This window comes from Ursus maritimus, unplaced genomic scaffold (assembly GCF_017311325.1).
Source record: "Ursus maritimus isolate PB19 unplaced genomic scaffold, ASM1731132v1 scaffold_16, whole genome shotgun sequence".
NCBI classification, from domain to species: domain Eukaryota; kingdom Metazoa; phylum Chordata; class Mammalia; order Carnivora; family Ursidae; genus Ursus; species Ursus maritimus.
In genome coordinates, this window is record NW_024424008.1 from 62,951,599 (window position 1) to 62,976,844 (window position 25,246).

The 25,246-nt window shown below is 46.9% G+C and overlaps 1 protein-coding gene across 1 annotated transcript; it reads right to left on the reverse strand.

Moving 5' to 3' along the window:
- Window positions 1-1,485: 1,485 nt before the first annotated feature.
- CFAP300 (cilia and flagella associated protein 300) lies at window positions 1,486-25,148 on the reverse strand. The gene is given in 8 exon segments (XM_040631296.1): window positions 1,486-2,155; window positions 3,004-3,070; window positions 7,832-8,004; window positions 11,552-11,718; window positions 16,904-16,979; window positions 24,274-24,294; window positions 24,296-24,356; window positions 25,008-25,148. Coding segments are annotated over 8 exon segments (804 nt in total). The 5' UTR covers window positions 25,118-25,148; the 3' UTR covers window positions 1,486-2,026.
- Between the last annotated feature and the right edge of the window lie 98 nt (window positions 25,149-25,246).

The following is a 25,246-nucleotide window of genomic DNA, read 5'->3' on the forward strand; positions in this document are numbered from 1 at the left end:
CCACCTCTCATGCCAGCTCTGGTCAAATCAGCAATAAAAGAACCTATGAAAAAGCAATTCCGAACTTAAGGAAGACAGTTTTTTACATTATTATGCAGTTCAGCTCCCGATTTTTTCACATTTCCTCAAATATAGAATGAAAAGAGCCCAAATCCACACACACCGAGACCAAGTGCTTGGCCCCGTTCTAAGCCCAATGAGATGTATTAACGTATGTAATTGTCACAGTAACCTACAAAGGGAAGCCCTGCTCTCCCATTTTACAGATGAGGCAAGTCAGGCGGGAGAGGTTGTAAGCAGCTCAGTCCCACAGCAAGTACAGCAGAGGTAAGAGCCCAGGCCGCCAGGCTGCCCGGCCCAAACTCCTCATTGCTGTGCTGCTGTACCCTCAACACCGATAATGTGCGTGACCACAGAGGGTCACTGAAGTGATCGCCCAGAACCACGGGGTCATCTTCCTCAGAGGTGTTTTGTGCCTCCGCCTCTCATGCAGAGACAGGACACTGGCCACCCCACAGGATCCGTCCCCAGCTTGGGCTCGGGACTTGGACCCCAGGGCCAGGCTCCCGCTCCCTGCCACCTCTCGCGTCCTGCCCCCACGCTCCCCTGTCCAGGTGCTGATGCCCTGCCCCTCCTCCGTGGAAGCCAGACTAAGGCTGGACTCAGGCAGCAGCTGGGCTCCACAGACACACTCTTACATGTGACCTTCTCTGGTAGGCTTAGAGAGACTGGGTCTTCCCAAAGTAAACAGCACAATGCCTCGCTACAAGAACCGCTGATTGACCAATTGACGGATTAGGAGAGGGTCCTCAGGTTGTAGAGTCTGTGTGGTATGCAGCAGGGCTGGTGCGACGTTTTAGTTCTTAATGTTACGTTTCTTATATGGCTGAAAAAATACCTACAGATATTAGGAACATATCTGGAAAATATTCATTCAATAAATATTTGATGTGCCAAGCACTGTATTAGAAATGAGGCAAACTGTCCTGAGCTCTATACCCTAATTGCCAACTGTTTTCCAGATAAATCCACAGGGACAAATCCCTATCCCTACAACACAGAAGCATATTCCAAACTTGCCTCTCCTCAAAGTCTCAACATTTTTTGTACGCTCTTTATCACCTTTGGGATGCCCATCAATCATTTCTTTCTTTCTTCCTCCCTCTCTCTCTCTTTCAAGATTTTATTTTTAAGGATTCTCTGCCTGCAACGTAGGGCTCAAACCCACAACCCTGAGATCAAGAGTCACATGTTCCACGAACGGAGCCAGCCAGACTCCCCCAGTCATTTTTTCCATTAAAAATCTTAAGTCACATATTCATGCTACAAACGTAACGAGGACACAGGAGAATGTAATGTAAGGCTCTCTACTTGTCTGCCAGCTCAGTTCCATCAGGGCAACTCTCTGTGCATATGTGGCTCCTCTCCTAGCTGGGGGATAGCTGCAGTTTTAATTTATCATGTGATAAAAGAGTTTACGATTACTTTCAGATCGTTACTTTTTTATTGAGGATTTTAAGTGGGACAAATGAAGCAAAGGAATTCCTACGCACTTTACAGCCCTAGAGATGTAAATCTTTATGCAATGAAGAATGTAATGAAATGAAACTCAGATTTAAAAAGCAAACAGTTCATATTAATGACCAATAGAGCGATGTTCAGTTTCCCGCCACAATTTCAACCCAGAATTAATTAGCTTCTAAAACAAAACACATGGAAAATTGAGGGCTTACATAAACCTTAATGCAACAAATACGAGCTAGATTTTTAGTTCTTTGTAACTCTCTGTAAAAAGTCCACAACTGTACTGGCGTGGATTGTGCTCGGGATGGACTGTGGCCCTTACGTTATCTTCCAGATACGTTTAAAGAAAGGCATCTCGGTACTTGTCTCCTTCTGCTCCAGGCAGGTTCTCTACATTTTACTTGAATTAACTTGCAAAGTAAATGTTTACCTATAAATTGGCATTAAAATTAAAAACTGGTAAATAAAACATTATCAAAATAGGTAATCTGAAGGAATACCGTTAAGACATCTCCCCCACACCGTAACAGTGGTATAAAACGTGAACATGACGCTTGATCGGGTCCACGATGAAGTAAGAAAACGTCTGTTCGTGACTCTTTGTCGAAGGGTAGCACGCACCAGCAGAGTCCTGCAAGAGGTACAGCTGCATTGTAGATTAGTCTACCACGACATTCAAGGAATAGCCAACATATTTAACTATTATATATTTTCTGTTAAAATGTCATGAAACATACATCAAATCTTTGACAGTAATTGGTAATTAACTGATATTTTAAAATATCTATTGACAGCACAGTCTACTGCACTAGGTACGTACAAACCCACATAATTCTTTACCTTAAGGAATTCATAGCCCAACAGGAAATCTTATCTTTTGACAAGTATTTTTAAAGTGCTACTATTGCAAAAATTTCTATTTTGCAATTTTTTTCTACCTTTGCTTTCTTTTAGAATGTGGTCCTTACCTACTATGAGGGAAGCAACTATGTTTCCCTTGTTTATCAACAAACAGTGCCCTAGCCCAGCACGGCAGCTGTACACAATAGATGCTCAATATTTACTGATTGAATAAAGATACTTAGAAACCGCTTCAAATGTGCGGGTAACCTTCGCATGACCCTAGAATCTGAGCGTCGGATTCTGTGATATAAAGCCACGTACGGCGTTCTTACTCGTGTGCCGCATACATGATGGCCTGACAGACTAGAGAGCCGTGCCCCACTCCATCTGACCCACAGAGTCAGGCCTTAAATACGTGAGGACTATTATTAGACACGCACGACACAGAGGAGGGGAGAGGTTCGGGTGACTCTCCAAATAAAGGCAAACCTGATCAACTTTTACTTTTAACAAAGAACTAAATACCACCCTATTTCCTCCTCAGCACAACCTTGACCTGGCTGCTCACTGCAGTTGTAACAGTCCTCCGAGTAACAAGTGATTAAACTGATCGTCCGAATCCCCCTCCACACTTACATACGCTGTGACTTTAAAGACGGAAGACGTAATTTGTATTTTCTTGGTCTGAGGATTCTTTCGAACACTAAAATGGGGGAAAAGGGGCACATTTTAAATATAGCAAGCACTGGCATATTACATTTAAAACACTGATCGTTTTAGTTTTCAGGTGTTCTTATTCATATATAACAGAAATAGGTCATGTCCACCTAGACTGGTTTGAGAAGGACGGCGTCTGCAGCTTTATCCAAGGACAGGGCAAGGTCACCTAGCTGAATGGCAGAAAACGGAACTTGAGGGTGGGAGGCGTTGTGCTCTGATGATGAAAGGTCTCCCAGTCCAGAGACAGTTATTAGAACAAGAGGAGATAGTAAGAGTCGAACTGGAGCGTACACGGCTCTACGGGGCAGGTACGAGCACGTGAACTATGGGATTAAACCATCTCAGCACACAGGCCAGTTCTGCCCATTGGGCAGCATCAACCCTCCTGAACGTCACTTTTCTCCCAGGTGACGTAGGCGTGCCGGTTCCCTTGAGGATTACCTGAGAACTGAGTGGGATAAGGTCTAAGAAAACTGTTCGTTAAGTTATGGATTATTAAATTCTGTCATGTGACAGTCGTTTTCTCTCAGTCACTCTCCCCACGGAAGATCGCCTGTGGCAATGTGTAGTGGGGGGCGTGCTGGGACACGGGGGACGAGCCACAGAGAGAGACTTAGACACATGATCTTTGTCGTGCTTTACAATCTGCCAAACGCCCTCATATACTGGACTCCGTCTGAAGATACCACAGCTCAGGGAGCTTGGTTGGCACTATTTTACCAAGTCTATAGACAACAGAACCAGAGAAGTTAAACTAGATATTTAAGACATTCCGACTACAGGTGGTATTTCTGGGAACAGAGTCAGGTGACATGGCGTGCGGTTCCTTTCCCTGCGCTCGCTAACACACGGCTCCAAGGCACTCCTCACGTGGGACACATGTAGGTGACATTTAATGGAAGATACACGTCTTCTTCACTTTACAGGCCCAAGTACTGCTTCTCCTTCACTACGAATTTAAACCCAGAAATCATGCAATTAAATTAATTTCCATATACCTCTATGACATGGATTGAGGTCACTTTCTTTTTTTAAGTAGGCTCCACGACCTGCGCAGAGCCCAACATGGGGCTTGAACCCACCACTCTTGAGGTCGAGACCTGAGCTGAGATCAAGAGCTCACCGCTCAAGTGACTGAGCCACCCAGGCACCCCAAGGTCATTTTCTTTTATTTCTCAAATGCTTAACACGTACTGCTTAAAACCTGAAGACGACACTTACAATTCTGTGCTTATGCAAGGGATGACTGTAACTACGACGTAGGAAACACTTACACCGTGCCCACCGGTACGACACCCGAATCAACCCACGGAACACACCTACGGCTACCACTGACTTTCAGTCTGGATCTGGAGGTGGTTATAGGGTATGAACATATAACAATTCACTGTGCTGCAGGTGCACTGGGATTCGTTCACTTCACTGTAAATCAGCCCAGTTAAAAAAATGATCAAAAAACCCCCAAACAAACCCCTATGAAAGTTTGTGCTTATCAAATAAACTTAGAAGAAAATTTAGTGTTTAACAATCACTCAAACATACCAACATGCACCATGCGTAAGCATGTTACTTACAAAAAAGGAACTGCCATTTGAACGTTATTAGAAGTCGGTTCCTAATAGAAATAAACCATATTATTCCATTCTATTACCTCTGATTCTGTATTACTATTACTTTAAAGTAGCTCTAAAATAATTTCTATTTGTTATAGATCAAGTAGAGAGTCCCCTGCCCGATATCTCCCAGGTGACAAGAGGAGGAAAGACAGAGTGACGCTCGCTCGGGCTCCAGGCTGCACTACTAACAGCAGACCTACGTCCGACCTGCGGCGTCACCCCTCACTCCAGATAACCGAGGCTTTGCAGTGCGAGAACATGGTTTCGGTAGAGTTCTGTTTAAAAGTGTGATTATACTAATGGTTTAGAAATAAAATAACGAACAGTTTCTTAAAATCATCTGTGCTAACTTCTGAGGCTCCATCCCACATTGACTCTAAACAAGTTGCACAGACCATTCTAGGTAACTCTGCTCATTTTGAGAAACAAGAATCCCACTGTTTAATTAGCGTCTGAAGCCATAATCTAAGTCTCTCAGTTCAAATCATAAAATTTCACATCTGGGGCAGATATGCAGTTTGGAAAACCTCTTCAAAAACTCTGACAAGAGCATGTGTTTAATATTGGAAGCAGAAAAGACAATGGCACCTTTAGTAACTACGCAATTATTTCTGCATCGACATTTCTGAAACGTAACAAAACAACTGTTCATTTACTCTCTAATGAAATGGTTCTAAAGTACCACCATATTATTTAAAAGAACCATAATCCTTGAAAAGAAGGCATTTTCCAGAACATTTAAAAAGTGTTATTTTATAGGACTTGTAATAATGGACGAGTGAAAAATATCTTAAGAATGTTTTTACCCTTCTGCGTGAGCCAGAGACCACTAACACCCAGCTCTGTGATGTGCGTCCAGCGCTACAGACATGAGGGACGGACTTTTCCGGAGGGGACTGGTGATGACGTTTCTCTGCAAGGGCACAGCTACTATGTGTACAATTAGAAAGACAGCAGATGTTTTTCTAAAAAATGTGAAAACATCCAAAACTCAAGGGAAGGAACAGGAGAAAATGATTAATTTGGTTAACTGGTTAATTTGGCTTGTACAAATGACTTGTTTGGATATGTGGCTCAGGATTCTGAAAAATTACTGACGACACTTGGTGTTCCCACATCCCTTGATAACAGCTGTGTTGATCCACCCTATATCCTTACCTTAACCAAATGACACAGCATCGGACCTGAATCAACACAACGCAAGTTAGAGAGGCCGCAGGCCGTACAAGTGATAAGCAAACCAACGCACAGCTCTGAAGGGACTGGGATCATTTAATCCGTTCGATTGCCTGGTGTTGGCACTTACACCAGCTTAAGCAAGTGTTTATTCTAATCTTAATTTTCTACCAAAGTTGCTTTGGGAAGACAATTCCACATCTCCTCCTCATCCAGCAATGAAATTCATAAGCGTGCTTAAACTCGGGGCATCAGGAGAAATATTTAGTGGTTCTCAAGTAGGAGCGATGCTTTAAGACTTGTGACGTGTCTCCTGTGGGCGGGGGACAGACTGCCCTTCTCTCCACCGCCCTCAGGGACTCCATCCCGTCAAGACTTCCTAACTCCCACCTACCCTGACAAGCCCCTTTCCGAACTTCCGGGGGCATTTCTTACAGTCTCAATAGCGGCAAACATTTGCTTATACCAAATTGAACACCTGATTTCATGAAATTTTTACTTATTAAATATTTTAAACAATTCCTTTATGATACATTCGTTTCTTGTAATCTCCTTAAGGTCAAGGACTATCTGATGCTCCTCTTGTCATCTCTCTGGACCCTGGCACAGCTCTGTGCACAGAATTAACACCTGCTGGTTGCCTGATAAAGTGATTCTGTGGACCCGATTCCTACCCTTTCTGTAAGATGCCCTGAGTTTTGAATCCTCATTTTACAAGTGGCCGTCACCCCCGGAGCTGTACTTTTTCTTAGCACCCAAGGAATGTAGGAGAGAGTCATAGGTGAGAATCCAGGAAAGGGGACGCTGGGGAAAATGTCAGTTCCTCCAGGTCTAGGTTCTGAAGTTACTACTATTTCAAACACCTCCAGCAGAATCCCCTCCTCCGCCGCACAGGCTGGTGAGGAATTCCTCAGGTTCATGTGGCCAATGAAGCAGAGCACGCTGTAGTGGCAGCAGTGTGTGTGTGACCGTGTGTGTGCGCGTGTGTACGCGAGTGCATGTGCACGCACGTGTACGTGTGTGCGTGAGCGCGTGTGTGCGCGTGGGACGAGGTACACCGAGGGGACACTACAGGCAGCGCTAGGAGGAAGCTTCGTGAGCTGTAAACGCTAAGGACAGAATATCTTGGATGAAAGTATGCATATGTTTTCTGAAATTCTGTTTCTAACATAGCTCTTTTCACCATCTTTATGTACTGACACAATAACTTTTTCACAAAAATCAGAGGCAAATTAAAGAAAATGTTTTTAAAACTGTACTAAAACAACAAAGTAAGATAACTAAATCACGTAGCTTGTTGTGCAGCTGTAGGACACACGGAGCAGAACTGACAACTGAGGTCAGTATGGGTAACAATCAAGAGTCCAATGAGACGCAAATTCTGCTGTTTTCCTATTAAAGTACAATTTTGTAACTAAACCCTGGGACCCTTTGCTTTCACTGTTTTATCGCTTTAGCCTATAAAGGTACCAGTATCTGCATCACTGAAAAACCCAACCCAATGAAAGCAAAAATAAATGATTTATAAAGTTTTTATCCTAATCTGATCTTCAAAAAGAAAAAAAAAAACCCCTAGTGGGATACCTAAAACAAACTGGGACTTGGGATTAATTTGGAAAGGTAAAGATCGCACCCAGATGAAAATTCTTGCACCTCCTTCGAACACAGGTGATACTTTACTGCTGGTGCAGCGAATTCACACATGCCGAGGGATCTCTCGCACAGGCCTGGGGGACGGCGCCGTGTGGCGGGCTGGCAGCCAGTTTGCAGGGGAAGCAGGGACAGGTGGGTCCTGGCCTGGGAGAGCAGGGGTGGCTGGGAGGCGGGGCGGGGCCCTGCGTTCACACTCTTGGGGTGCTAACAGGACCACAGCAGACGCAGGTGATCCCGCTGCACACAGACGACGCGCTCTAGGAGCCAGCGATGTCCCTGCTGTGGTCTGGCCACATTACCTCACTAGATCTTTATAGAGAAGCTTCGTGGTTTCCAAATACGGGGAAAGCACATCTTCATACTGACAAAGGGCTCCACCGAGGCAAAGATGTTTGAAAAGACAAAACAGAAACTCTTCTCTGTCAGGTTGGCTGAATACTTCATACTTTTCTGAGTCTTCCATGAGCAAAACCTATGGATGATGATAAAATTCATCTTAATGAAACATGATTTGAGGTTCTAATTTTTGTTTTCAAAAGTTTCAATTTATTTATTTACAAATAATCTTAGGCCTGTTTTAAGAACGAACCCTGAACAACTGGAAGGAGTGATCTACGAGACCGGCTCTCATTTTCCCTCCATTTTCTCAGGAGGTACTGATGTTCAGTGGCAGGAATAAACCTGAATCGAAGCCTTCTCTTCCTTCCCTCTGCACCTTTGCTCTAGTTTCTGTCTTTAGTCCTTGTACTACTGCAATCTTAGCATGGAGTCACCTGAAATCTGGGCAAACAAGGAGCTGTAAAAAGGTGGAGAAACCTCTCCATCCCATAAGGCCTACAACCTTTGCTTCAATCTGGAGGCCACCCCAAGGGTGGTGTCCTAATCCCCCCGAGCGTGTGCATGGCCTCCCTGCCCCGCTCACTCCACTGTGGACTCTTCAGGCCTCTTCTTCCTACACACCACCAGTCCACACCGACTCTTGCTCTCTGGAGACCCTGCCAGCTCCTTCAGAGAACAGTGGGACTGGGTCTGATGTGGGCGATTTTCTCATCTTATGGGGCATTACACACAACGGACTAGTTTGTTGGCCGCGGCAGCTACGAACAAGGGGATGAGTGTACGCTGTAACATACGTTTCTTTTACCCAATTGTCCACATTCTGATCTCAAATGAATGTTCATCACAAGGTCACCAGACAGGAGGCATTTAAAAAACAATCAATTCTGGGGCACCTGGGTGGCTCAGTTGTTAAGCCTCTGCCTTCGGCTCAGGGCGTGATCCCGGCGTTCTGGGATCGAGCCCCACATCAGGCTCCTCTGCTGGGAGCCTGCTTCTTCCTCTCCCACTCCCCCTGCTTCTGTTCCCTCTCTCGCTGGCTGTCTCTCTCTGGCTCAAATAAATAAATAAAATCTTAAAAAAAAAAAAAAAACAATCAATTCTGTGGTGTTGTCCCTGTGCAGGTGACGCAGTTCGTGAAAGCTAAAGTTCCACACAGGAGAAGACAGGTCCCGGGACCCGGACGCGCCACCTGCCCTGTGGCCCGCGGCCCCCTCCCTCCCTGGGAGGAAATGATGTGAGTTTGCAGCTACCTAAAGATCTGGCTTAACGTTAAGAGCGACTAAAGCTCTCAGGAATGACAAATTAACACATTCCTTGCGTGAGCACTCTTGTTACTGAACTGATTAGGCCGTGCAATTTCAAGATTACAGGAATGTGAGTATTTTGGGAATAAAGGTGAAAACAGTACGCATGTCTGGCTGCTCTCCCTCTCCACCCACAGCAGAGCCCGGCAGCGTCAGGGCCCTTGGAGAGCAGGTATGAGATGGTCAATGCGTCAGGCTGTAGGTTGCGATCAGCCCTACGGGACTCTGTGCCGCTGCACGGCTCGGGCTCACGCTGGAGGGCATTCACTCATTTTTTCAGCCAGAGAGCAACCAAGTTAAACCTTCCCTGTTGTCACAGAGTGGCAAAGAACACAAGAGCAAAACAGAGAGGCAACACGTAGGAAAACAGACACCCAGCACTTCCTGAACACAAGGGCTGCTCCTGGAAATAACCAAGACAGATCTGCAGAGCCGAGAAGGCACACCCGCCCCTGGAAGGTCGGCTGGCGAGCTCTCTGAAGCCAGGGACAAGGGCCTCGAGACCAAGGGGCACGTGTGCGGGCAGAGAGCAGTGACGAGACAAGAGCTGGCATCAGCAGCGCCCAAAAGAAGGAGCGCCAGACGAGACTAGCGATGCGATCTAAAGGTGAACTTCCCGTCCTTGCTAAAGAAGAGTAAGTGATGCCGGATTCTCACTGTGCAGTAGCCGCACCGTCTTCTGTTACACGTAATACACTTCACTACAGAGCAACGATACGGTCTCTCCAATTGTGTGTGCGTTTACTCTCAATGACTTAACTGTATTTTCTTGAACTAAGAGTTCTAGGTGTTCCACTAGTGTAGATGAACACACACTGGCTGGATACCTCCTGGTCCCCAACACACACAACTCCTGTGTGCAGAGCGCGTAGCAGTGACTTCCCTAGGTCATGCCCATCTAGATTTGCAAGAAATTAGACTTTGACTTCCATTCCCTCTTAGGGTAGAATAATGTGAGTAATTAATAGTAGTCATTAGTATTCCTGGAGCCTTACTGAGTGCCAGGCATTGAGCTACATAATTCTTACATCATCCCTACTTTACAGATGAAGAGAGAGGTCAAGTATCACAGTTATTAAATGGCAGAGCCTGGATTTGAACCTGTGTCTATTTGATACCAAAGCCCTAAATTCTGGGGCGCCTGGGTGGCTCAGTCGGTTAACCGGCAAGTCATGATTCCTGCTCAGTGGGGTGCCTGCTTCTCCCCCTCCCTCAGGTCCCCCTCCCCCTGCTTGTGCTCTCTCTCAAATAAACCAATAAAACCTTTTAAAAAAAGAAGCCCTAATTTGTACCCACTTTGTAAATAGTCTTTCTTCATAATTAAAACAATGATAATAAATTTCATTTTATAACATTTCATACTTTTTAAAAAGTGCATTTAAATGCTTTCTCAACTCATCTCAACAATTTCAGAAAAAAGGCAGAATGGGCATTTTTATTATTATTGTTTTATTTATTTAAGTAATCTCTATACCCAACGTGGGGCTCAAACTCATGACTCTGAGATCAAGAGTCGCAGGCTCTTCTCATTGAGCCAGCCAGGCACCCCAAATGGGGCATTTTTAATAAGATTTATTTATGGCGGGGGGGGGGGGGGGGGGGGGGGGGGGGGGGAGAGGCAGAGGGAGAGGGAGAGAGAATCCCAAGCAGACTTTGCACCAAGCATGGAGCCCAACATGGGGCTCAACCTCACGACCTGAGCTGAAACCAAGAGTCAGATGCTTAACTGACTGAACCACCCAGGTGCCCTGCCTACCCCCCCCAGGCATTTTAATCTCTATATTGTACAGATAAGATCTTGGGGCTCTAGGTATTGAGTGATTTGCCTCAAGTTATTATCTTAAAAATAAAACTCAGGAATTAGGTAAATAATCTAGGTCTTCTGATTGAAGTTCAATACACCTCTTGCTAGAACCACAACAAGTTAATCAAATGGCTTTTTTGATCTCAGCAGTGAGATAAGAGGATTTTTACTACAGGGATGTTTTTATATATTCGTTGGATACGTTCAGAGCCCCATACTGAGGACAAACAGCCATCAGCTGAGCAGGTGAGGCTTTCTCTGCTCCAGCACCACTGATGTTCTGGGTCAGAGAACTCCGCGGTGGGGGCAGGGCTGCACATGGTAGGGTGCTTGGTGGCACCTCTGGCCTCGACGCATTAACGTCAGTTGCGTCTGGTTGAAAACTGAAGTATACAACTAAGTTGATAGGAAAAGTCCCACCCAAGGAAAAAATCTACCAATGTAATGACTATTGCTGATCATTATTCATTGATAAGAGGTATTTTATATATTTTAGGCTGGCAAAAGTTTTTGACATTAAGCATTTCCTGAAATAAAAATTTATTAGTGAAATTTTAAAAATCTGTACTTACTTTTCGTAACTCATCAGAAATAGGAAAGGGATCACAAAAAGAATCTAAACATTTAACGATATGTCCATTGTCTCGTACGATATCTTCATCATACAACCGATTAAAAAATGACATTGAAAGCTGTGTACAAGGAACATTTATAGCTTCAATTTTTTTCACTTCAGTTCCTGAAAAAAAATTATTTTACAGATATAAAAATTAACTTAGTATTCTCAATTATTTCTAAAATAAATACCACCATGCAGAGATTCTAAGTAGCCAAATATGACATATATCAAAGGACACATTGGTTTAGGGACTTTATTATAAAGTTCTTACTTTGCAGTTTGTTCATTTTTATTAATCATTAAAAGTCTGGAACAAAATTTCACTATTTCAGGCCTAGATGAGGGATATGTAAATTAGAAAATGCTTGAAAATGAGATACATGTTTTATGTAGGTGTTCTGACCTCAGTTTTAATCCATATGTTAGAAGTGCCTATAAAAGCATAGGAACGTTTTGCAAAATGATTTTGGATTTGTATTATGTTCAATGCCTTATAATTCATATTTCAAAAACTTTAATTAATGTAAGTAATGGGTGTTTCTAAAGCCCTGAGGATGTCTTGAAAATTTTTCTCCGCATTTAAAAATTTCTCCCTTGTGATCTCATTTACAGCGTTTATTACGAAAAACAGCTTTTCCAAGTCAAGGTAAGTTTCAAGCCTGGCCCCAATCATGTCACAAGTCTGGAATCAGAGAAACTTGTAACCACGGTGCTCTTTCTGTTTTCCTCTTGTACCTCTACCCCCCACCCCCCACCCCACCCCCACACTTCACACCTTCCCGCACCCCAAACTGATTTCCTCAATGTGTCCTTTGGGAGTGGATTTTCCATTATGAGAAGTTCTTCTAAATTACAGAAAGGCACAAGGATTAAAATGAGCATTTTTATTATTTCGTCGAAGAATCACTCAATTTCTCTTTTATGCGCCCTCATACACACATGCGCACACACACACACTCTCAGATATAAGGGAGCGGTGTTCTTTCTTGTGAGTTCTCCCTAGAACAGCATACCCAGATGGGGGAGCCCTTGCTCCTCCCTCTCCCTGATACATCTGCTTCATCTCTGACTCCAGATGTAGCCTGAGCTTGAGAAGAGTAACACTGGTGATTATTTGCACTTCCTCCTCCTGGCTGTCCACCCAGTCTGGCTAGGACCTGCTGCTCTTCTTCTGGTCCTGCGCTGGACTTCTGTGGAGGCACGATGGTGTCTGGAGACAGGAACTGGGTCTCGACAGCACAGCGTAGATCCAGACAGTCTTCGAAGATGGGCTGGTTGCCACCGGAGTTGGAGGGACTGATATTGGGCAACATGCCCTGTTAATAAATCTACCCTAGCTCTGATGCGGGGAGTGGCAGCAGGGTTTGGATGGTGAGAAAAGGTAATTAAATTCAAAACACTTCATCGGAGGCACGGAAATAGCATTTGCTATGGACTGAATTATGTCCCTCCAAAATTAATATATTGAAGTCTAACCCCCAAATGTAATGGTATTTTGAGATGGGGGCTTTGGGTCGGGTCAGGACTTCATCAGATGAATTTTGAAGGGATACAATTCAGCCCCTAGCATTCTACCTCTGCCCCTCCACCCAGTTCATGTCCTTCTCACATGCAAAATAAACTTACCCTATCCTAACAGCCCCAAAGTCTAACCTCATTCTAGCATCAACCCTGAAGTCTAGAGTCCAAAGTCTCACCTACATATTACCTCAATCAGATATGGGTGAGACTGGAGGTTCAATTCATCCTGGGGCAAAATTCCTCTCTCACTATGAACCTGTGAAACCAGACAAGTTACATGCTTCCAAAATACAATGGGGAGACAAGGAATCGACATTTCCATTCCAAAAGGGGGAAGCAGAAAAAAAGGGGTGATGGTCCCAATCAAGCCTGAAACCTGGCAAGGCAAATTTCACGAGATTTTAAGCCTCAAGAATAATCCGTTTTGGTTCAATGTTCTGCCTTCCCCACCCACTGGGGACGGTGGCCCAGCCTCTGAGGTGCTCCCCCTCTGTGCGTTCCTGAAACCGAGGGGCGGCCCTGAGGATCCAAAAGTTGCCTTTCAGTCCTTCTCTGCTCCTGAAGCATGGCTGTGTCTGTAGCCAAATGGCTCTCTGGTCTGGTCCTGTAGGATCTACGAAGTCTGTCCCCTGTAGTTCAAACTGGGCACAATTCCACCTCCATCCGGGCTTCTGTTGAAGTGCCTGGGTGAGGCCGAGTTACGTGCATTCTCTCATATCACACAGCTGTTCAGCCACATTTGTTCTCTTCAGACTAATCTTTCTCATTTGTTTTTGTTTGTTTGTTTTTTACAATATGATAAGGCTGAGAATATTCCAAATCTTCAAGCTCTGGTTCCTCCCTAACAATTCCTGCTTTAATCCATCTCTTTCCTTTCTTACTTTATTACAAACATCCGGGAAGAACCTGGCGGCTCCTGCAACACTGGGTTTAGATCTCTCTCAGCTAAACATACAATTTTATCACTTGCAAATTCTACCTTCCACAAAACACTACACCATCATTCAGCCAAGTCTCTGCCATTTTATGGACTGTTCTTCCTCCCGTTTCTGACAACAAGGTCCTTATTTCTGTATGAGACCTCCCTAGAATCAAGCTTCCCATCCATAGATCTGGGCTAGGATGCACCTCAAAACCCTCCCAGCCGATACCCATAGCGCAGTTTCAAAGCCACCTCCCCCTCTCTAGGTGTGTTACAGACACGCGCTGCTGCTCGGTGCCACAATCTGGACTAGTCTGCTTAAGCTGCTATCACAAAAACCAGAGACTGGCTGCTGTAAACGAGAGCCGCGGATTTCTCACCATTCGGCAGGCTGGGAAGTCCGAGATCGTGGCCCAGTGGACCTGGTTCCTGGTGACGCCCTTCCTGACTCGCACATGGCTGGGAGCTCTGCTCTCTCTCTTGTTCTAAGAGCACTAACCCTGTCCTGAGGGCCCCTCACGATGTCATCAAAACTTAATTATCTCCCAAAGACCTCATCTCCAGATACTATAATGTTGCAGGTTAAAGCTTCAACATAAGAATTTTGGGGGGACATAATTCAGTCCATAGCACATGCTACCAGTTACGTAGAAATACGGTCAAATTATGTCTCCAGCATTTACAAGATACATAGTGCATTGCTAGGATCACAAAGTTAAGAATGTATTTTCCCCCATGATACTAGCATTAAAATACACAGGTGTTCCCTATTTATTTGCTGTCCACATTGGTGCTTTTCTGACTGTACTTGTTTTAATGCTAAAATGGCAGAGGCAGGATAGTGGAGACGTCAGGGTCTTGAAGTCCGGAGCCTGGATTTGAATCTCAACTCTGCTGAACCCGGCCAGCTGTCAAATGGTGCCAAAGACATAGCTCATGAAGCTGACTCTTCGTCTGTGAAATAGGGACCACACTAACACCTCTTGGAGTTACTTCGGGAATTAAAGGACGTAATGACTAGAATGCTCTTAAGTGAGCACAGACGACGCATCCGTTCTACGTCCACCAGCAAAGAGCACAGCATGTCCGTGTGCAGAGGGCCGTGGCTGCTGGCGGAGGGGACACAGCGGCCCCAACAGCGGCAGGCCAGGCACTAAAGCCGGCAGGGACCGAGCTGCCGTCATCGCACTCTTCAAAACGGTTCACCTGCTAGAAGAATGTCTGCTCGCTCAGGTTTAAAAGGTGTTTATTTGCTTATAAAGGCCCACAGAGGGAAAAAGAGGGAGGACAGTTGATAATTCAGAGAAAGAAAAGCTGGCAGGAAAAAAAAAAGAGCTAGTGGGAGAACACTTGCAAACCACTGGAGACTTCTGCCTGGGAAATGGCGCTAATCTCCTGCCAACTTGTCAGAGGACTTCTAACTGACTCTGTCAGGCGCATGTGGAATTTCAGAGCCTCTCTCTTTGCAATGCCTTTTGTAAACACCAGCACAAAAGTCAGGACTGTTTTACTGTTTTGTGAAGTGTGTACCAATAGAGGGGAAGGTTGACTTTTTTTAACGAACCTTCTTTTTGTAAAACCTTCTTTTTGTAAACGAATTGACTGAAGTTACTGTAAACACGTTTTACACACACTGCGGTACGTATGCGCCTCTGATGATTTCCTCTTGACGACTCTGAACCAGTGGCACATTTGCTTAGATAGTTTAACTCCGTAAGTACTCTTAAGATCACACCGTACCAGCTTTTTCCTTTATAAATTATGCAGTGGTCTTTAGCCAAAAGCAATAAAATGTGACCTATTAATTCTAACATCATGAACTGTTTGTAATCTTGTTCTTGACTAATACTTTAAGCAAAGTAATTTTTGTGTAAGACTACTAGAATTCCATGAACATGCAATGTACGAATTTACCAAAACAACCCCATCTCATTTAAAATCCACTTACATTTCTCTTGAGCACAAATCCACATTACTAACCAGATTTTCCTCCTAAAAGGAAGAACGATTTGTTCTCTTGTTAAAACACCTCAATCTAAAAATTGAAGTACAGTGTTCATGTTTTTGTTTTCAAAACAGCATTCTCTATTAACTCTGGTTTATTCCTTGACCTGAGAGTTACTTAAGAGATTTGAGTGTTATTAAGTGTTTGGGTAATTTTTTTAAAATTAATTAATTTTGGGGAGGGCAGAGGCAGAGGGAAAGAGAGAATCCTCAAACAGACTCCTCGCTGAGCACAGAGCCCAACAACCACAATGACGCGGGGCTCAATCCCTGGACCCTGAGATCATGACCTGAGCCAAAATCTAGAGTTGGACCCTCAACCCACTGAGCTGCCCAGGCACCCTGGGTGATTTTCCTTAAAGATATCTATGTTTCAAGGTACCATGAAATTATGATGTATATAAGGTTCTCTTTGTAAGAATGTAAGACTCTCTCCCGTGGTCTTATGTATTACTTTAGGAATGCTCTGTGGCAGTGGCTCCCTCAGTCAGAAATCCAGGGCCCCATCCCCACTGACTGGGCCCCGGAATCCTCCCATCAGTGGACTCTTCCGTGACGCTCCCTCCTCTTGCTCGTACACTACTGCTCTGTTTTTACCCATGTCAGCCAGTTTCTGCAGTTTCCCTCACCGTTCCCTGCATCTAGTGGCGTCCACGGAAGGGGCACAAGAAGTACTTCCCCAGTGAAGGCAAAGAGAGAACGAGCGCTCTTGTGCGCCAAGCCAGGACAGGACCCTGATGTGATCAAACCAGCCAGTCATTGCTCACAATGTGGATGTGAATAATGAAAATTCCTGAGCAAAATTTTGTCACAATAATAAAACAGTCATCTGAAAAGATGACAGGAAATTTTATTTACCTAATGTAATCCACTGTCCAGAAGAATCAGAAAGTAACTTCAAATTGGGAATAACATTTGGGTCTTTGAAGAAAGCCTAAAATACAAATTTGAGGGGAGCCAGTTAGATATTTTATTATAAACAGCAGTCAGAATTAACTTCTAAAATAACTGTAATAAAATCTCATTTAACTCAAATTGGGGAAGGAGGACAATTTTAAATGGGTAAAATGTCTAATAAATGTTTTATAAAGAGATGAAGTTTTGTTAACTTCAAGTTGTTACCCTCAAATATGAACAAAACTGTATATCCAAGTACGGATATCTTCGGGACTTAATAAATAGAAATTCAAGATTTCCGGTGAAAAGTAGGAGGTTTTATATTTGAAAATTTTGATTTTCTTCAATCTTCAATCTTGCTTTCCCAAGTAATTGTTTTAGTAATCGCCACTCCCCCCACCCCACCCCCCCAACTAGAGCTAAAAATCTGAAAGTCATCAGCAACTGAGCTCTACCCAAGAGCCACATAGAAAAGTGACATATTTGACCTTCACCAGACCATTGCTGCTTCTGCCTGGTCACACTGAGCCTCTTTACTTTCCTTGAATGGGATGTCCCCTCCCTTCTCACAGACTTTAAACTTCCTGATTTCTCCACCTTAAAAAAGAGACTTCTTTAGTGTCCTGCTGGAACCAGTTCAGGACAGCCTGACAGCTAAACTCTCAGGAATCTTTGTTCGCTGGTTTTTATTTTATTTTTTATTTTTTTATTTTAATTTTTTTTAAAGATTTTATTTATTTATGTGACACAGAGACAGCCAGTGAGAGAGGGAACACAGCAGGGGGAGTGGGAGAGGAAGAAGCAGGCTCCCAGCAGAGGAGCCCAATGTGGGACTCCATCCTGGAACACCAGGATCACGCCCTGAGCCCAAGGCAGCCGCCTAACGACTGCGCTACCCAGGCGCCCCTGTTCGCTGGTTTTTAAACTACGGACCTTGTAGGTCAGGTCGCAGATTTTGATCTTGATCTAATGCTGGTTTAGACGAATGAGCATTGTGATCTAAAGGCAGTAGGAAGACACTACAGAGATTCAAGCAAGGAAAGATGGGACTAGTTCTGTGTTTACAGTTCGTTCTGGCAGCAGTGTGCAGAATGGACTGAGCTGCTAGTAAGAGAACAGTGTGGAGGGAAGGTACCACAGAAATCCAGAAAGATGTGATGCTCACATGAGTCAAGAGGACAGCAAGGGGGGAGGTAGAGAAGTGAATGGATCCAGTGACTATTTAGGAGGAGGGGACAAAGAGGGGAAGAGGAACCACAGATGACCCCTAGAATTTTTGCATGAATGTCATTTGCAGGCTGAGAAACGGAAAAGTGAAGAGGACTAGGTGTGCAGGGTGAAGATTAATACAATAGGTATCTGTGAATGCCCACATTATGCAAGGCAAAAACTCCTCTTTCCGTGGTGTTTACATTCTATTGGTGGGGGAATAAAGGTAAACACTTCAAAGGTATCCTATGTGCCCAATTACAAAAAAATAACTTTTCCCCAAAACTATTCCTCAGGAAAAAAAGAAAGTTGCCTTATAACTTTATAAAGTCTTCCAAGCTAAAGAGGGTTTGTTCAATTATCTTAAATTGCATAATATACATTTTGAAAAGAAACATAAACTGGAATTAACCTGGTTTAATACTGATTAAACGTGGAATTAATACTGGTTTCGAATGCTTTTTAGATGTCTTCTGCAAAAATCAGTAAAAGGGAATTTTAATTCAGATTTAGTAATTATTCCTGGGGGGAAAGAATATCAACTCATTTTTTTTTTTAGTATCGACTTATAATTGAATTTTATAGGCCATTATAAATGGAAGTAGTCTAAGTGACCTGCAGTGAACTGACCCGGAGTCAATGGAAATGTCTTCATAAGGCCCCTCAAAACAAGCAACATGATAGCTGTTATGTTGTTGGGGCTAATTATACACCTATAGAATAAAAACAAAAACAAAAGCACCAAAAAGCCCTCCCCTGATATATGCAAATGGTATTTTGGGTTTGTTACAGAATTTCCAGGGAGGCATTAGAATGGACTACCTCAACTTTAGGGAAGCTGATGCGCTTTGGAAATACAGGAGATGATTCACAAACAAGTCACACTGATAACAGACACTGATGTCAAAGTGCATGTAAAGATTAGAATAAACTTGTTTCATAAGATGTGAGAGTGGGAAAAGTATTTCTAAATTATTCTTTTATATAACATAGAATTTTCAATGTATTTCTATTTTATGCCGCACACAGGGAATAGAAGTAGATATTTAACTCTATCGTCTATCTGGCAAATTGCTGGGTTCTGATCCAATATCCGTTCCCTTCGTCCTTAAGGAATCCAGTTTTATTTCGGATAGCAACGTGCTCAGCTCAAAGCCTGCCCTCCTTGTTCCTGTGGTGTGAGGCCATGGAGTGTGAGAAGTGTGCTGCAGACCTGGGGAAAGCTCTAGAACTGGCTTCCCTGCACTTTATATGAGAGTCCCCTCCTTACCCTCCATCCCATGGGGAGGATGTCCACACCATACACCGTGCTCAGAGCTCTCTCAAGACTCAAAGCAAGATCTTAGACTCAACAATTCAGGATATTGCCACTTGGATGCACTTCAAGTTTAGAATGCCTGAAACCGAGCTCATTTTCCTTGTTTATTCTTTTGCATTTTTTGTGGCTTTAATGGCATCATCTACCACTCCGGTCAACCCAATCAGAAACTTGCTCATTCTACACGTCCCTCTCTGCCTTATCCTCAATATCCTATCAGTTCCTGAGTACTGCCTTTCTCCGAAGCATCTCTCCAGGCCATCCCGGTGGCTGCTGTCGTAATTCAGGGTGTCCTCTACCCCCTGCAGGACAAGTTTCCAGCCTGGTCTCACTGCCACCAGACTCAGTCCTAACAATCTACCCTCCACGCTTCTGCTAAGGTGACCTCAGTATTGTAAACGTTACTGGCTTCCGGAAAACCTCTCAGCGACTCCTCATTAGCCAGATAAAGCCCGAAATCCTCTGCATGGCACAAAAGGTCTAAAATACCCTCCCCGCCAAAGGTTGTCCATCTAACAAACTCCTACCTATCTTTCAGGGCCACCCTCAAATAAGATTGTCTTTTGTAAACCCTCCTCTGATCACCTCAATCAAAACGAAAAGAAAACCAAGACTTCTCTCTCTTCTGTGCCACCAACAGTGGGCTGCACATCCGGCCTGTTTCACCTGACTCCTCGCTCTGCAGCGCCAGCTTTGGACTATTTCCCTCTTTCACTGTGTCTTGTTCATCTGCACAGATCTAGAGACTACAAAAATGCTTCCGGAGGGAATGATTCCTTCCTTCCATCTATTTACTCTCTCGCAAATGAACTTTGGGAACATAATTTGTTTTTAAAATTGAAAGGGAGGGGCGCCTGGGTGGCTCAGTTGTTAAGCGTCTGCCTTCAGCTCAGGTCATGGTCCCAGGGTCCTGGGATTGAGCCCCACATCGGGCTCCTTGCTCCGCTGGGAGCCTGCCTCTTCCTCTCCCACTCCCCCTGCTTTTGTTCCCACTCTTGCTGGCTGTCTCCGTCAAATAAATAAAATCTTAAAAAAAAAAAAAAGATTAAAAATAAAATAAAATTGAAAGGGAAAAATTTAAATCTGGAATTCTAGTTTTAAGCAATATCCTTTGTTCAGTTACAAATGTTTGTAGGAGAAATGACATGGAGGGGCGCCTGGGTGGCACAGAGGTTAAGCGTCTGCCTTCGGCTCAGGGCGTGATCCCGGCGTTACAGGATCGAGCCCCACATCAGGCTCCTCTGCTGTGAGCCTGCTTCTTCCTCTCCCACTCCCCCTGCTTGTGTTCCCTCTCTCGCTGGCTATCTCTCTCTCTGTTAAAAAAAAAAAAAAAAAAAATCTTAAAAAAAAAAAAAAAAGAAATGACATGGAAGTTTGTGTCAAAAGGCCCCTGAGTCTTACCATTTGCTGGGCATTCTTGCACAAGTTATTTAACCATTTTGAGCCTCCATGTCCTAAGCTGTAAAATGGGGGTCAAAACACCAAATTTACCAGATTGTTGTAAAGATCAGTGACAAATGTCTAAGAAGGGCTGAAAGCTCAATCTGGCACTCAAGAGTCACTACTGATATAGAAAAACACTTTGTGGGCATCTGGGGGGCTCAGTCGGTTAGGCATCTGCCTTCAGCTCAGGTCATGATCTTGGGGTCCTGGGATTGAGCCCCATGTTGGGCTCCCTGCTCAGCAGAGATCCTGCTTCTCCCTCTGTTGCTGCCCCATATTTGTGCTGCGCTCTCCCGTTCTCTCAAATAAGTGAAATCTTAAAAAAAAAAAAACCACTGTGTAAAGTAGCACACAAACATTAATAACAATAACACTACTTATTACGAGGCAAGCATTTTGCTGAATATTATTTCCTTTAATCTTTTTTTTTAAGGTTTGATTTTAAGTCGTCTCTACACCCAGCATGGGGCTTGAACTCACAACCCCAATATCAAGAGTGGCACGTTCTACCGATTGAGCCAGCCAGGTGCCCCAATTTCCTTTACTCTTCTTAACAATCCATCCGCTACTCAGTATTATTTTCATATTCAAAAATGCTTATGTGCCGAGCACTGTGATCATTTTGCAGAAGAGTAAACTGAAGGTGAGGAGGCGGTGACGAGTCGTGCCCAGTGTCAAAGAGCTCAGGGGTGGCAGTGGTGGAATTTGACAGACAGCTGGAGGCCAAATCAGGGGAGGACCCAGGTTTTGTCGGCCCTAAGCTCATACAATTTTAGGAACTCTCAGAATACAGAGATGTCTATCTTAGAAAATATTCAAAACCACAGGATTATGGGAACATACTGCTAGATCCTCAGGGTTCCTTGGAAGCACCTTCTGCAAGTGAGGTGCTTGGCCAGCGAGGAGTCCCGAGGACTCCTTAGCTTCAGAGTGGATCCCCTCCTGGGCCACAGTCTGAGCCATGAAGCTCTCTGGCCTCCAAATCAGTTTCGTGGGTAAAAATGTTTCTATAAGTACATTTCTTTGAACTGAATATATGGGAATATTTATAAATAAACATGGGAATCTTGAAATTTAGAAAAAAGTGGCCTGGTATTGTGCTTTATGGATAAATCTCGAATCTTGAAGAATTCTCTGTCTGTTGAACAGCCCAAATTTATTTTATGCCCTCCTCCATGAGATTTTTCCTGACACCAATGTCCCTCCACCAGCTGATGTTTCTGGGCCTAAGGCAGCTTGTACCCTCCATGGTAGCATTTATTTTATTGTGTTGCAGAGAAGTTTTTGCATTTCTAGCTTCCATGCCTTGCAAGCTGGGATAAGGGCTCTTCCTCTTTTCAACATCCTCCAGCAGGGAAATAGTAAGTATTTGACAAATATTTATTGAATAGATGATTTATATGAAAAATTCTGTAGCACTTTAACTCAGTGAATTAAAATCCTGATTAAAAAAATCTCGATCAATTTGAAAGCCAATGCTGGTATGAATGAAAAATCTAACCACGATAATTTAGATGTCATGTGGTCCTAATAGCATTGTATTATTATTACAACACTATCTTCAGGAAAGGGAAAGACACTGGACCAACTTACCCTCTATCAATGGTTGAGAAGTGCCCGTCCCCCCCACGCCCAATTTCTGTCCTTCCTGGTGCCTCAGAAAGAGGTTGTACTTATTTGGAAAGAGGTTACACTTGGGCAAGGTGGTCCTTCCTCCCGTGGCCAGTGCTGCACAAAGTGCAGAGGGGCCCGGCACCTGGGGGACCGCAGGGAGCCGGAGGAGGGCTGGAGGAGGATGGCTCCTGCTGACGGCTGGATCCTGCACCTGCTAGACAAGTGGCTCCTATGCGCGCTCTGCGGCTGTCACCCAGCAGTGGTGGACCGCAGGCCCCCCTCCTCCCCACACGCAACCCTGTGCGGGAGACAAGGCGCTGTCGGTGCCCTGCTGTGTGCACACCCGCAGTTCCCCGCGCACTGCGGTCTCCCGCCCACATGCAGCCCCCCCGCACTCTCCCGTGCACCCCGCAACCCCCCACCGCACCCTCCGCCCCCCTAAGTCTCCCGCACACCCGCAGCCCCCCGCAACCTTCCGCAGCCCCCCCGCCGTGTACCCGTGGTCTCCTGCGCATCCGCAGCCCCGGCGCACGCACAGCCTCCCGCGCACCCCGCAGCCACCCGCTCCGTGCACCCGTGGTCTCCCGCTCACCCGCAGCCCCGGCGCACGCACAGCTTCCCGCGCACCCCGCAGTCCCCCGCCCCGTGCACCCGTGGTCTCCCGCACACCCGCAGCCCCCGCGCACGCACAGCTCCCAGCGCACCCGCAACCTCCCGCAGCCATCCCGTGCACCCGTGGTCTCCCGCGCACCGCGGACAGAGCACCCTTTCCCGTGTGCGTGGATTACAACACTATCTTCAGGAAAGGAAAGACACTGGACCAACTTACCCTCTATCAATGGTTGAGAAGTGCCCGTCCCCCCACGCCCAATTTCTGTCCTTCCTGGTGCCTCGAAAGAGGTTGTACTTATTTGGAAAGAGGTTACACTTGGGCAGGAGTGGTCCTTCCTCCCAGTGGCCAGTGCTGCACAAAGTGCAGAGGGCCCGGCTAGAGGCCCGCAGGGGAGCCGGAGGAGGGCTGGAGGAGGATGGCTCCTGCTGACGGCTGGATCCTGCACCTGCTAGACAAGTGGCTCCTATGCGCGCTCTGCGGCTGTCACCCAGCAGTTTGGACGCAGGCCCCCTCCTCCCCACCCACCAACCTGTGCGGGAGACAAGCTGTCGGTGCCCTGCTGTGTGCCACACCGCAGTTCCCGCGCACTGCGGATCTCCCGCCCACATGCAGCCCCCGCACTCTCCGTGCACCGCAACCCCCACCGCACGCCGCCCCCCTAAGTCTCCCGCACCCCCCAGCCCACCCAAGCCTTCCGCAGCCCCCCCGCCGTGCCCGTGGTCTCCTGCGCATCCGCCAGCCCGCGCCCACAGCCTCCAGCGCACCCGCGGCCACCCGCTCCGTGCACCCGTGAGTCTCTCACCCCCGCAGCCCGGGCGCACGCCAGCTTCCCGCGCACCCCGCAGTCCCCGCCCCGTGCACCCGTGGTCTCCCGCACCCCGCAGCCCCAGCGCACGCACAGCTCCCAGCGCACACAACCTCCGCAGCCATCCCGTGCCCGTGTCTCCCCGCGCACCGCGAACAGAGCACCCTTTCCGTGTGCGTGGGGGGGTTGTCTAACGACGGCCCCGAACTCGTCCTGTGGGGCGGCTCCCCTTCCCCACGCGGTCACCTCTGCCGGCCAGCCTGGGGGGCGGAGAGTACTCCGCGGTCTCCAGCCGGTCCGGCCGCCAGCGCCCCTACCCTCACACCAACCGCGGCGAAGTCGTCCTTGCGAGTACGCCTGGAACGTCTGGTCGAAGCCGAACGCCTGTGCCGCGACTCTGCCCAACATGGACCTGCGGGGAGGGGGCGATCACGCAGGCGCGGGGGCGGAAGTGGGACCAGCGTGGAGCGGGGGAAGGGAGGGTCAGCGCGGGGCGCGAGGGGGAGGATCGGGGGCAGGTGTTAGCGTGAGGAGGGTGGGGGGGGTGAGCAGAGAGAGGAAGGCCGGGGAGGGAGAGCGCGGGAGGGGCGGCGGTGGTGGGAGGGGAGTGAGCGCGAGGGAGGGGCGTAGGAGGAGGGGTGAGCGCGAGGAGGGGCAGTGGGAGGGAGGGGAGGGATGAGCGCGGGGGAGGGGGGGCGGGAGAGGGGAGGGGAGGGCTGAGCGCAGGGAGGGCCGGTGGGAGGGAGGTACGGTGAGCGCAGGGAGGGGGCGGTGGGGGGGAGGGGCGGTGGCGGGGGGAGGCGGTGGGGGAGGAAGTGAGCGCGGAGGCGACGAAGGCGGCGCAGGGCAGAGTGACGGCGCAGGGGGCGGGACGAGCGCGGGGCGGGACGAGCGCGGGGCGGGCCGGGGAGACAGGTCAGTGTGGGGCCAGCCAGCGTACCGCGCTCCCTGCACTCCCCCCTTCCCCCGCTATCTCCAGGGAGGCGGCCCTGCGCGCGGTCCGGACTCCGCCGCCCCGCCGCCGGGCTCAGGAGCTCGTCCCGCCCTGCCCTCGGCCTCTCACCACTGGCGGAGCCGGCTGGTGGTCTCCGGGGTGCTCAGACACTGGAAGGTTTTCTGAGGCAGGAATCTGAAGTAGTAGCCGCCCAAATCCCCCGGCTCCCCGGCCGCCATCGCCCGCCTCACTCCAGCGGAAGTGGGCCCCGTTTCCATGGAGACGCGGAGGCGGGCGTCAGCCCAATGCAGCGGGGCGGCCACGCTGATTCTCGGCCAGGAAGTCCGGCCCGCGGCGAGGGCAGGGGC